Raw genomic sequence first — 11,973 nt, 5'->3', positions numbered from 1 at the left:
GTCGCATTCATTCCATAGTCAGGAATGATTCTAGATTATTATTATATATATTTTTTTTTGGGGGGGATAGGTGTTGTTGTTTGTGTTGTTGTTGTTGTTGTTGTTGTTGTTGGATGTGGTGGTATTGATGTTTTTGCTTTGCATTTAAAAGCGCTCGTCATTCAAATGTCAATATTTGGGAGTAGCAATAAAGAAAGACGTGATCAAGTTTAAATTACTGATAAATTAGCATTAATAATTAAATGTACACAAAAAAAGTAATACGTGCATGTAGCTATGGTCACCCAATCTAAACAATGAAAGCGTGAAACTTGTAAGCCCAATAGTAATAGAGAGATAGAGAGAGAGAGAGAGAGGAATGAAAGGCAAAATCTTTTCGTTGCACTTATGCATTTTAAAAGGAATTTTTGAGGTTACGCCTGAATGAATATAGTAAGGGAAGTTTGGTTATGTCCAAACTATTCCAAACCATTGTTATTTACAAAGATTTGTTTGTATGAAATAGTGGTTTGTATTTGCACGAAAATGAGCATAAGATATTTCTTCATGGCTTTTGGGGGGTCGTATTTTCAAGTTGGATTTCATTTTCACTTTAGAACGAATCTCCCTACGCTAGCATTACAAGTATAGTGAAGTATAGTAGCAGTAACGTATTATATAAGGTTCGTAATAATAGATATTTTCCTTGGGGGCAGTAATGTTTAAGTATAATGATGCATGACACCAACATTTCTTGAAAGTAATTTATAAATGAATACACAAAAAATCGGAATGGACTTTCCATTGTGTTTTAATTCATAACCATTCATTAAAAGCTGACCAGGTTATGTATTAACTCATTACTAATAATCATATAATTAGTTTTCCTAAAATTAAGGAACAACTTATTTGCCTGTATCCACTCCCATACGAATTGTAACTTATTATTCAAACCATTAAGAAGATTCTATGGATTATCTTGAGTATATAACATACATGTTTTTGTGTCATCTACAACGAGAACAAATAGAGGAGAATTTTTGAAAATCATCGACATAGAGGATAAACAGAAGAGGACCAAAAAGGGAGCCTTGGGTGTATATTTAGATTATAATCATTAATAGCAACAAATTGACAAATTGAGTCCTATTAGACAGTACTTCTGAACCACCCCAAGGCAAGAATATACAATTTTTTCAATAATTTGGGAAACTGAAGTGAGTGATCCTGGACGATAGTTTCCCAACTCATCCTCTTTCCCTTTTTATGTGAAGGTATTACTTTGACAGTTTAAGTTTGTCACAGACAGCACCATTTTCTAAAAACGAATTAAATAGGCCTATATGAGTTAATGGCAAGACGATAACATGTATAATATTTGTTATTCCAAATTATATCATAACCCGAACTTTTTTCGCCAGTAAGTTGCTAACAATATATATACTTTCTGCTTTAATGACAGTGAAAAGAAGAGGGATTGGGGATTTCGATTTATTAAAAATGAATACATACATACATATTGATATTTATATAGCGCCTTTACATAAACATGATCAAAGCGTTATACATTTTAGTAAATAAAAACAATAATTATTTTGCTCTCCAAGTGCATTACACTGTAAAAAATAAAAAAATTCCAAAGAAAGGTTCATTTGTAGTTATAAGATATTATTTGGGCCAGTAGTTACAAGACATAAATTAAATGCTTTAGGGATATCAAAGGGAACTTTAATTTCGTTTCCTTCATGAATAATTTTATAAATATACTTTTTTCCATCCCTTTTGAGAACACTATTGATAACTTTTCATGTGGACTTGGTCTTATTTGTGAACTTGGAACACAGACGTTAGTACATTGCGATATGAAGAATATTCTGACTATTTTTCCTATTGATTGCTTTGAGTAAGGATCTTGTGATCCAAGGAACCTGAGGTATTGTTTGATATTTTGATCTTGATGATGTTTGCAGTGGAAATAAAATTCCTAAAGGCTAAAGGTAGTATGTTATCCTATTAATTGATTCGAGTAAGGATCTTGTGATCCAAGGAAACTGTGGTATTGTTTGATATCATGATCTTGATGATGTTTGCAGTGGAAATTAAAAAAAACGTATACAGGTAGTAAGTTATCCTATTAATTGATTTTGAGTAAGGATCTTGTGATCCAAGTAACCTGAGGTATTGTTTGATATTTTGATCTTGATGATGTTTGCAGTGGAAATAAAATTCGTTTAAAGGTAATACTTGTTAGTTATCCTACTAATTGATTTGAGTAAGGATCTTGCGATCCAAGGAACCTGAGGTATTGTTTGATATCATGATCTTGATGATGTTTGCAGTGGAAATAAAAAAAAACGTATACAGGTAGCAAGTTATCCTATTAATTGATTTTGAGTAAGGATCTTGTGATCCAAGTAATCTGTTGAACTGTTTGATATTATGATCTTGATGATGTTTGCAGTGGAAATAAAATTCGTTTAAAGGTAGTAAGTTATCCTATCAATTGATTTGAGTGAGGATCCTGTGATCCAAAGAACCTGTGGTATTGTTTGATATTTTGATCTTGATAATGTTTGCAGTGGAAATAAAATTCGAAAAAAGTTATTGAATGCGTGATTTGCTTTAGTAGCATTGAGACATACAGACCACTCAACAAGATACTATCTGTCGATGTTTTTTTCAAGCATTATACGTTAACCCCACACATTAAAACTTTTAATAAAATGAGGGGTGGAGACAAAAATGGGAAAATGGTCTTATATATCAGACACGACAATACCTTCATCTAAATTGTAGTGAACATTTAGTAAATACGTTATCGATAAGTTTTTGTGTGACATCGGAATGTATAGTTTCAACTATTTCCCAAGGACCATTTTGACATATAGTATGCACAATCTTGTATACCAATAGCTCACAAGCGTTTATAAAAAAGACAATATGAACTAACTTTCAATGGTTTATTTCAATTTATTGCAAGTGTTGTCAATACATGAACAGTGACTTTCCAAAAAAAAATCAAAAAACAAACCTTTTTTATCACTTAATATCAGCTATCATATTTCATATGGCGCCAAATTTGTATATAAACTTTGAAAGGTGAAAGATAGAAAACAAATATATAGAAATGAAAGCACAGTTTATAAAGTTTGAAAAGAAGCAAACCATTACATGGCACCTTATAAACATAGGGACTCACTCATGAAGGCGATTACTCAATTATTAATCAATCAATAGCAAAATTTAAAAATTGCCTTCAACATGTAACAATATATATCTAAATAAAGAATATATACACCTTTTACATATATAATTGTAAAGAAATGACAAATATAAAAAACATTGCAAACTCTCTTGAAATATTTTCATTGTGAAATTAAATGAGAAAATAATTTGTAATTTCTAAACACAATTCACAACACTTTTTTTAAATTCAATAATTACATTTATAGTTCCACCATCCATTACAAAAAAGGCTTGTATATTGTCAATAATTCAAAAAAATATGGCTCGTTGATTTCAACATAATGCAGGTGCACTATACTTGTAACATAGATGAATAGTATATCAGTAAGTCTTCATTTCAGTATTACAGTATTCATAAATCCATTATAGTGTCATCCTCATTGTCTGGGTTCACGTTTCACAAAACTCGATCTGAATATCGATTGTCACAATCCCATAACAAATCATGTAACACAATCGGTTGCAGTAGCTTTTTATATCAGTGACTTTAACTTGTTATGGAAAAGAAAGTGACGCTCCTTCTCTATTCATATGAAGTTGAAGAAAGACAAAATGACATTTGTTTGCAGAGCATTATGATATAACTCCGTTCAATTCAATCCATTAAGGGTTTTATTATTTGTTTGTATATATTGTGCAACTGTGAGCAGTGCAGGTATCAACAGATAATTGTTGACAGCTGGTCACAGCAGTCCCTGTAATTTGAAAGCTAAATGTTGCATGTTTACAACAATTTTCAATTTCATTTCAAATTACACTGTCGCTCATACAGTTGGCATATTTTTTTTTTTTTACCCCAATTTATTCCTAATAGATCTAGATAATAGTATACATTCTCAGATTTGTGACAAATTGGGGTTTAAAAAAATATTCCAACTATATGAGCGACAGTGTACATATTGTACCATTGAACATTTATTCAAAATCTAATGACAACTAAGAATACATTGCTTGAGAAACTGTACAATGTCTTCTTTGTTTCGGTTAAATCTTTGCATTTTGTTTAGTAGAAATTTCTTACGATGGGTAAGTTATTTTTTAATCATTTTCTGGTTTTGACTTTTAATTTTTGTTGGAGTTCTGATAACTTCTTGACTTCAAGATGAAGGGTGATACATGCATTCCATTGGGATTTATGCAGGGACAGGTAAGCTTTCGCGCCAGCCCATCTGTAACTGATAGCTGAGTTGCTTGACGATGTCCTTAAACTGTGGATCAGCAGCAACATTTTGGTTTTGGTCGTAGTCCAAGCCATTAATGTAAAGTTCTGTAGCCTTTACATCGGTCCAGTTACCTTGGAAGGTTTTTGGATTGAATCCTATCCATTCGGTGTAATGGTGATCATTGGTCCTCATGGAGTACCCCATGACAGTAATGTCACCCAGACTAGGGAGATCAGTCTTTTTGTTTGGGGTTACCCCTGGACGAGGATACTGACTGAATGTGGCATTTTTCCATCTGCTGTACCGGTTTGAAGTCAACTTCTCCATGCCATCTTTCTGCAGAATGGCGTTGGAGCCTTGGACTGGCTCCAGGAGAGGGGCGAAACTGTAGCCCTCCGAACATAAGGTGACATTGAAAGGCTCTGGAGGACATACAGGTGGAACAGTGATGCCAGCGAGATCAGAGAGTGTGGGGAACAGATCAACAAGTTCTACAAACTCGGTAACAACCATTCCACTGTCAGCAGATGGTTCTACATTGTCTTGAGATTGAATCATCTTCAGAGAATTTTGAAGTTGATTTTTGATTGGCGATGACCTTGGCTTGTCTGTAACACCAGGAATGTGAACGATCAAAGGAACTCTTGTTGCCAGTTCATAGTTAGAGTACTTGCACCATTCTGCGTGCTCACCTAATTGCCATCCTAAGAGGTAGAAAAACAAAAGGTTATTTTCAATCCGGGAGGAGTACATGAACACAGGCGAAGAAGATATGTAATTTCCAGAAATCTCTGCCTTTGCAATAATTTAATAAGTGTATGAATTATGACTACACTTTGGAAGATAATAGGGGTGTCGTATACCGCCTCTGTATCATTCAGGGTTATTTACTCCACTAAAAAAAAAAAATCTGCTTTAGTCATTATCCTTACGTATGTCAACGTAGCTCTGAATTAAAAAAAGGGTTATCTAATGAAAATTATATATGCCATCAAAAGTACTACATGTATTAGAAACAACAATAATGATACGGTTTATGCAAGGTCGAGAAATGAAGCCATCATGCACACCATAAACATGTTTTATTAATAACTTATCTAATACCAACAAATTACAAAAGAGTATTTTTAAAAGAAAGGCAAAAGGGGTAAATGAAATAGAGACTGAGAGTTGGAGAACGGGGGAGGGATCAGGGAATTTTGAAGAAATTAACAAACCATGATCGCCAAAGAGAACGACGATGGTATTGTTTGAGAAGCCAGTTTCATTCAGGGTTTGAAGTAGTTTTCCCACCAAGGAATCTGTGTAGGATGCAGCAGCATAGTAGCTCTGCCTCATCGGAGCCTGTCCGGGAAACAACAAAGATGCTCATTAATTGATAAATAAACATGACAAATACAGGGTTACCAAAAATGATGACTGAATTAAGTTTCTTTCACAGGACCATGATTTCGGCAATGCCGAAAATATATAGACCCACTGACCAAATTATATATTAAAATGAGCTCATTACATTTCTTCTTTTCAAATATCAAATTTTTGGACCACTTATAAATGACAACGCTATCTTTCTTCTTTCTTTCTGTATTATTTCTTTCTTTTTTGTTTGTCTTGTTCATGCTTCTCTCTCTCTAAACGGTTGGGTTGGGCAGTCTAATGCAGTCAGTCCCCCTAATTCACCAATTGAAATAAAACAATTTGGACTATTTCATTCATTGCCAAGTAATGCTATTAAAGAACTACATCTAAAATTAAATACAATGTTCTTGTTAGATCAGGGTATTATCTTACATGGAATTTAAGTGGTATCGTTCCAAAGGGGAAGCTCATGTTTAAAACTTTCACATCCTCTCTCATTCTCAAAGTGGAATAATCCTCATAGGCGACATCCGGCTGGGTCGAAGATCGGTGTGGATTGGTTGCAATGGAAACCGACTCGATCGGGTACAGCGATTTGAATTCCTCTGGGTACTTCCACGGAATGTGCGGTTTGTGAAATCCAACGGCCAAGAAAAAAGGCGGTTGCATGTCGGGAGATGACTGACCGGTTTCAATCGGTTTTCCTTGCTTTTTTGTTGGATGTAGGACTACGGATAGGTTCTTCAGGATAGATGATGAGAATTCTAGAGACTGGATATCCGGGAGTGATTTTTGTGGCATGTCACTTACGTTGACTGGACACTTTACGTTATTGTGAAGCGTGCCATCCAAATTGGGACACACCTATAAAAAGAAAATAGAATAATATAGGAGAGTATATATATATATATATATATACATATATATACATGGATATATATATATATATATATATATATATATATATATATATATATAATTATTGTCTGCATAAATAGATATGTATATATATATATATATATATATATATATAGGCCCTATAATAAATAATGGTTTTGGTAACACTGAAATTGCGCGCGGTATAGAGATATTAATACTATTGTATAATAATAATACTATTCTGATCACCCATTAAATTGCCATCCCTGATGAAGGGGAAGGGCCCCGAAAATTTGAAAAGAATATAATGAAATGGGCATAAAATGTATTTCTTCAAAGTGTGATCTCTATACTTTTTTTTTATTACGGTATATCGGCTATGCCACTGCCCACCGTAGGTATAGGCCAATATATAAAACTTTCTTCTCACACTCAAACTCGATAATTTGGCCATAAAATGGCGTACCTCAATTTAACAAGATCTACTAACCTTGTCCGCCTGGAATTGTTGTGTCGGTGGATGGTAAGCCGGAACAGACCAGCTGTATGGATAGTCGTCGTGACCACCACTGGTTACGCCTTGTCAAACCAAACAGAAATTATCCAAGGTCATATTATGAATCTTGAACACATTGTCCGATATAAAATAGTATTGGAATTACAAAGAAGGAAAAAAAAAATCAATTTATTAAAAGAAATGAGTTAAATTGTGCTTAATTTACACGTCGTATAGCATGACTCCATACGAATGTTTGAAATTTAGGCCTACATTATTAAAAGATGAAGTAATAATTTTCAAATCCTTACTAAACCTGTAGTTCCGCTTTTATATCATATGCCATATTTTACTTTGTATCACGTTAGTTACTACGTCTCGGTAATAATGTTGTTTACTATGATGTCTTCAATTATTTCCCCTAATGTACCGCGCAAAGAGAAGGAAAAAATGCTTCAGTGATGCTTGCTATGTACTTTATAGATTTGTAATAATCTTCTTCTTCATCATCTTCTTCATCCTGTTCTTTTCATCATCTTCTTCATACATCTTCTTTACTTCTTCTTCTTCTTCTTCTTCTTCTTCTTCTTCTTCTTCTAATCATTACCATTATCATCATCATCATCATCATCATTATTGTTGATATCATTTTTGTTATTTTTAATTTCATCATCATCATCATAATGTTAGTTGTTAATTGTTACTATCTTTGCGATTTCTGTTTGTGGAGGAAAAGTACCAGCCAGCATAAGCCAATTTGTAAAACCTCCGGTAAAGGTATTCTAATATGTATGTGTTATGAGGCTTATTTATTGACGATACCTGGATGAAAAACCTTTCCTACTGACGCTGTGAAGTATCCGTTCTCTTTGAAGTGCTGTGGTAGGGTTGTATAGTTGCCTGCATGTGTCCTCCAGTAAGAACCGAAGTCATAGAGCCGAGTGGTGTCGGGTCGACGCCCCGTCAAGAATGATGTACGACTGGGGGCACACACCGATTGCTAGAGAGGGTGTTGAGGGTGAAAAATGAAAAACAACGTCTTAAGGGCATGGAAAGGGCAGGCGGGACTGTAATTTTCAGGGAAATTTATTCAATTTTTTTCCTTTAGTACCTCCCCCACCATACTCCTCATAAGATGATCTGTCATCAAGTCGATAGCAAGTTGTTTAGGTTGACAACTCTCGATTTTCAAAGCTTCGATTTTGAGTTTCCAGAGAACTAATACTCCTCTGATGACAGACACTAAAATGGCATATAATTGATGTATTATTCATCCATTTCATTTTTGAGTTCGGATATGGTCTTTAACAAAATATCAAACCCTATTGATTTTAAGGTATAGACCGGTAAGAGTACAATTGCAGTTCAAGGGTTTTGGGTGCAAAATATCCATTCAATTTTTGCCTGTTTAAATATTGCCTTCAGAGGTTTAGATGGCAATACTTCAACCTAAATTCGCAAAAAAAAAGCAGAAATATATGCCTAGATGTTCAATGTTGAAGTGCATTTGCAATAGGCTATATCTATTCAGGCTGGATCGATGTGATATTTACCAAATATATCAATTAGTAGGCGGTTTCCCGGCAAAATTTGTGTCGTCACGTATTAGTCAAAACATATTCTTTCACATGATTGGTAATAAGAGCTTCCATTTCATTTTTTGAGAGGGGGGCATTTACAAAACTGGTGTATACCTTTAAACCCCCTTGTCCTTACCTGCACCATGGCGTTGGTGAAGAGAGCAGATTTGGATGCAAGTTGATCGATGTTTGGTGATATGATGGGACCCCCATAGCATCCAAGGGACGCTCGTAAATCATCTATCACGATGAACAGAACATTCGGTTTCTCTGACAAAGCTGTAAACATAGCAAAAAAATAAAATATAAAAATAAGGATTGGCCTGATTGATTTGGTGATAATTAAATCAGAGGCCTAATGTGTTAAGTCTGTTAGAAATGATGGGTATTGTCTAAGGCTGGGATTGTACTAGTGTGTTACTTCAAATGATAACAAGAATAATAATAACAGCCATTAAAATACTACTACTAATAATAATAACAATAATAATAATAAAAAATATTACAAAAACAATGATGAAAATAAAAATGATGGTAATGGTAATAATAATGCTAAGTTGCTTCATGTATAGCATCAAACTAGCTTGACAGCATTGCGCTCTACACTTCATAATCCCGAATTTAAAGGTATAGACCAGTTCTGGTCATCCGATTGCATTGTGAAAGAAACATGTGGAATCGATCAGAAAAGGTTGATTATCTAGCATGTAAGTATTATTTTTTACTGCAAGGTTCTGGAACCATCAAAATGATAAGAAATTTGACCCAGTCTAAGTAAAGTTACAATTAAGCGCTGTCAGGGGCGGATCAGTAGGGGGGTTTCGGCGGTTTAATCCTCCTCCCCCCCCCCCCCTTTGGGCAGCCAAGTGAAGAAAGAAAAAAAAGGGAGGGGAAGAAGAAGAAAAAAATTCAAAAACAGTAAAACGGCGCGATTTTCGGAACCCCCCCCCCCCCCCCCTTTGGCAAAAGAACTAGATCCGCCCCTGACTGTACACAGAAAGATGTATATGGGACTACCCTATATCTGTCCAGTCCGGATGGATATAATAATTTACCAAATTTATCAATAAGTAGGCTCTGTCTGCTTGGTGAAAAACTTGTTGGTAAAATCGGTCCGACAACTTCGAATCTGATCAATTCAAAGATCAATTTTAAGGCATGATGAAACATCCTATGGCAGTATGGGGACCTATCCATTCCGGCCGAGATCCCTTCATGATGGCAATTTTTTCATTTGTTTATATTTTGTAATGATTCATTTATTTCATTGCTTGAGAGAAGAAAATAATGGGAAAAGCTTGTTGGAATGCAAAGTGGGTCCGACACACTATATTATCCCTTTCCCATCAAATTGTCCATGACTTGTGTTAGCCAGTGATTTGAGTTTCCCTTGTTTAGTCTGTGCTGAAACAACTATTTTAAGGTATGACATCATGACGATAATTATAAGCTCGGATATCATAATGATAATAAGTCAGTCATGTGATAACATGTATAAACGGTTGCGTTGTTACGAGTGGCTAGTGGAGGCCATTGACAATGAGTGTATACTCTCTCTCTCTCTCTCTCTCTCTCTACCATCAACCCACACACACACACACACACACACCCCTCGATCTCTTTCCTAGTCTCTCTCCAGCTCTCTCTACTCCTCTCTCTCTCTAGCTCTCTCTACTCCTCTCTCTCTCTCTCTCTCTACTCATCTCTCTCTCTCTCTCTCTCTACTCATCTCTCTCTCTCTCTCTCTCTCTACTCATCTCTCTCTCTCTCTCTCTCTCTCTCTACATCAAGGCTTTATCTCTCTATCTATTTCTCTCACACTCACTGTATAATCACACACTCTATCCTTCCATTCCTTCTACGTCTTTTCTTTGCCCACACTACACGGTTTCAGGTCACAGGTATTCACACCAAAACACAACGACCAAAGTCCAAAGAACAAAAATGCATTCATCTACTGCTTGTCTGCTTATCATTCGATATTTTCGATATGACATTTCCGGCTATGGTATAAATCATAAACGAGATACTGAAAATACATGATTCCTACCTGAGGCTGAGTTGGAAGAGACGTGCAGCAGAACACACAAAATAGCCACGATATTCTTCATGATTCCTTCAACAATTAGCCTATAACCGCACACAGAACCGTTTGTAGTTGGAGCAGGCTATATTTATTATGGAGCGCCGCGCCAGGAACTCTGACAGACGAGAACCCACTATCATTTATTGCCTGCTCAGTGTGTATACAATCTACCGTATGTGTTTGCAGCTTGTTATAAATATGAAGTAGACCTACTTGATACGCTCTTGACTTTTTTCTCCATGGTTGAGTGGTTCAGAAAGAGCGAACGAAAATCAATTTTCGAAGCGTCTGTACTGTTGAATGTACAATTTTTTTCAATAATTCGGGAACCTGAGTGAGTGATCCTGGACGATATAGTTTCCCAACTCATCCTCTTTCCCTTTTTATTTAAAGGTATTACTTTGACAGTTTAAGTTTGTCACAGACGGCACTATATATATATATATATATATATATGTATAATATTTGTTATTCCAAATCATATCTTAACCCGAACCTTTTTTCGCCAGTTAGTTGCTAACAAATTTGTATAATATCTGCTCTAATGACCGTGAAAAGGAAGAGGGATTGGGGATTTCGATTTATTAAACATGAATGGAAATGTTCATTTGTAGTTAAGATATAATTTTGGCCAGTAGTTACACGATTAAAACGAAATGTAGGGATACCTAGGTGAACCTTAAATTTCGTTTCATTCATGAATAATTTGATGAATATACTTTTTTCCATCTAAAGTTATAAATAGTGTTCTTAACTAATAGCCTGCCATGAGGCTGCATGCACGCTATTGTTACTTTGCTTCTTGCATGCTAGCACGCATTCGTAATAGCAGTTATTGTTCATGCCCATTGGACTGTGCCTAGTGTTTTGCACGCTCTATTGTTAGTACCATCGCGTTAATCCGATTATCTCGTTATAAATCTGGCACTGGGGGATTAGCCCTGTGGCAGGATAAGAGTTAAAAGTTTTAAGAACACTATTTATAACTTTCCATGTGGACTTGGTCTTTTTGGTGAACTTGGAACACAGACGTTTAACATTGCGATACGTAGAATATTCTGACTATTTTTCCTATTAATTAATTCGAGTAAGGATCTTGTGACCCAAGGAACCTGTGGTATTGTTTGCTATTTTGATCTTAATGATGTTTGCAGTGGAAATAAAATTCATATAGGCTAAAGGTAG

The 11,973-nt window shown here is 35.2% G+C and overlaps 1 protein-coding gene across 1 annotated transcript; it reads right to left on the bottom strand.

Annotated features, from left to right (window-relative positions):
- Positions 1–4,266: 4,266 nt before the first annotated feature.
- LOC588631 (iduronate 2-sulfatase) lies at positions 4,267–10,940 on the bottom strand. The gene is made up of 7 exons (XM_030981161.1): positions 10,753–10,940; positions 8,839–8,981; positions 7,945–8,122; positions 7,117–7,205; positions 6,180–6,611; positions 5,606–5,732; positions 4,267–5,092 (listed from the first exon to the last, which is right to left on the bottom strand). The coding sequence occupies exons 1-7, from the start codon at positions 10,811–10,813 to the stop codon at positions 4,359–4,361; spliced, it is 1,764 nt and encodes a 587-aa protein (XP_030837021.1). The 5' UTR covers positions 10,814–10,940; the 3' UTR covers positions 4,267–4,358.
- Positions 10,941–11,973: the final 1,033 nt, after the last annotated feature.

The sequence above is a fragment of the Strongylocentrotus purpuratus genome, unplaced genomic scaffold (assembly GCF_000002235.5).
Source record: "Strongylocentrotus purpuratus isolate Spur 01 unplaced genomic scaffold, Spur_5.0 spur5_scaffold_11, whole genome shotgun sequence".
NCBI classification, from domain to species: Eukaryota; Metazoa; Echinodermata; class Echinoidea; order Camarodonta; family Strongylocentrotidae; genus Strongylocentrotus; species Strongylocentrotus purpuratus.
Note: the sequence above shows the minus strand (reverse complement) of the source record. Positions and strands in the feature narration are given on the sequence as shown.

Excerpts from the sequence above, each read along its gene's own strand:
- LOC588631 (XM_030981161.1), bottom strand. The coding sequence starts at position 10,813 with ATGAAGAATATCGTGGCTATTTTGTGTGTTCTGCTGCACGTCTCTTCC. Across the intron at positions 7,206-7,944 it reads AGGAAAGGTTTTTCATCCAG|GCGTAACCAGTGGTGGTCAC; the intron begins GTATCGTCAATA and ends TGGTTTGACAAG. Across the intron at positions 5,093-5,605 it reads CGTTCTCTTTGGCGATCATG|GATGGCAATTAGGTGAGCAC; the intron begins GTTTGTTAATTT and ends TCTACCTCTTAG.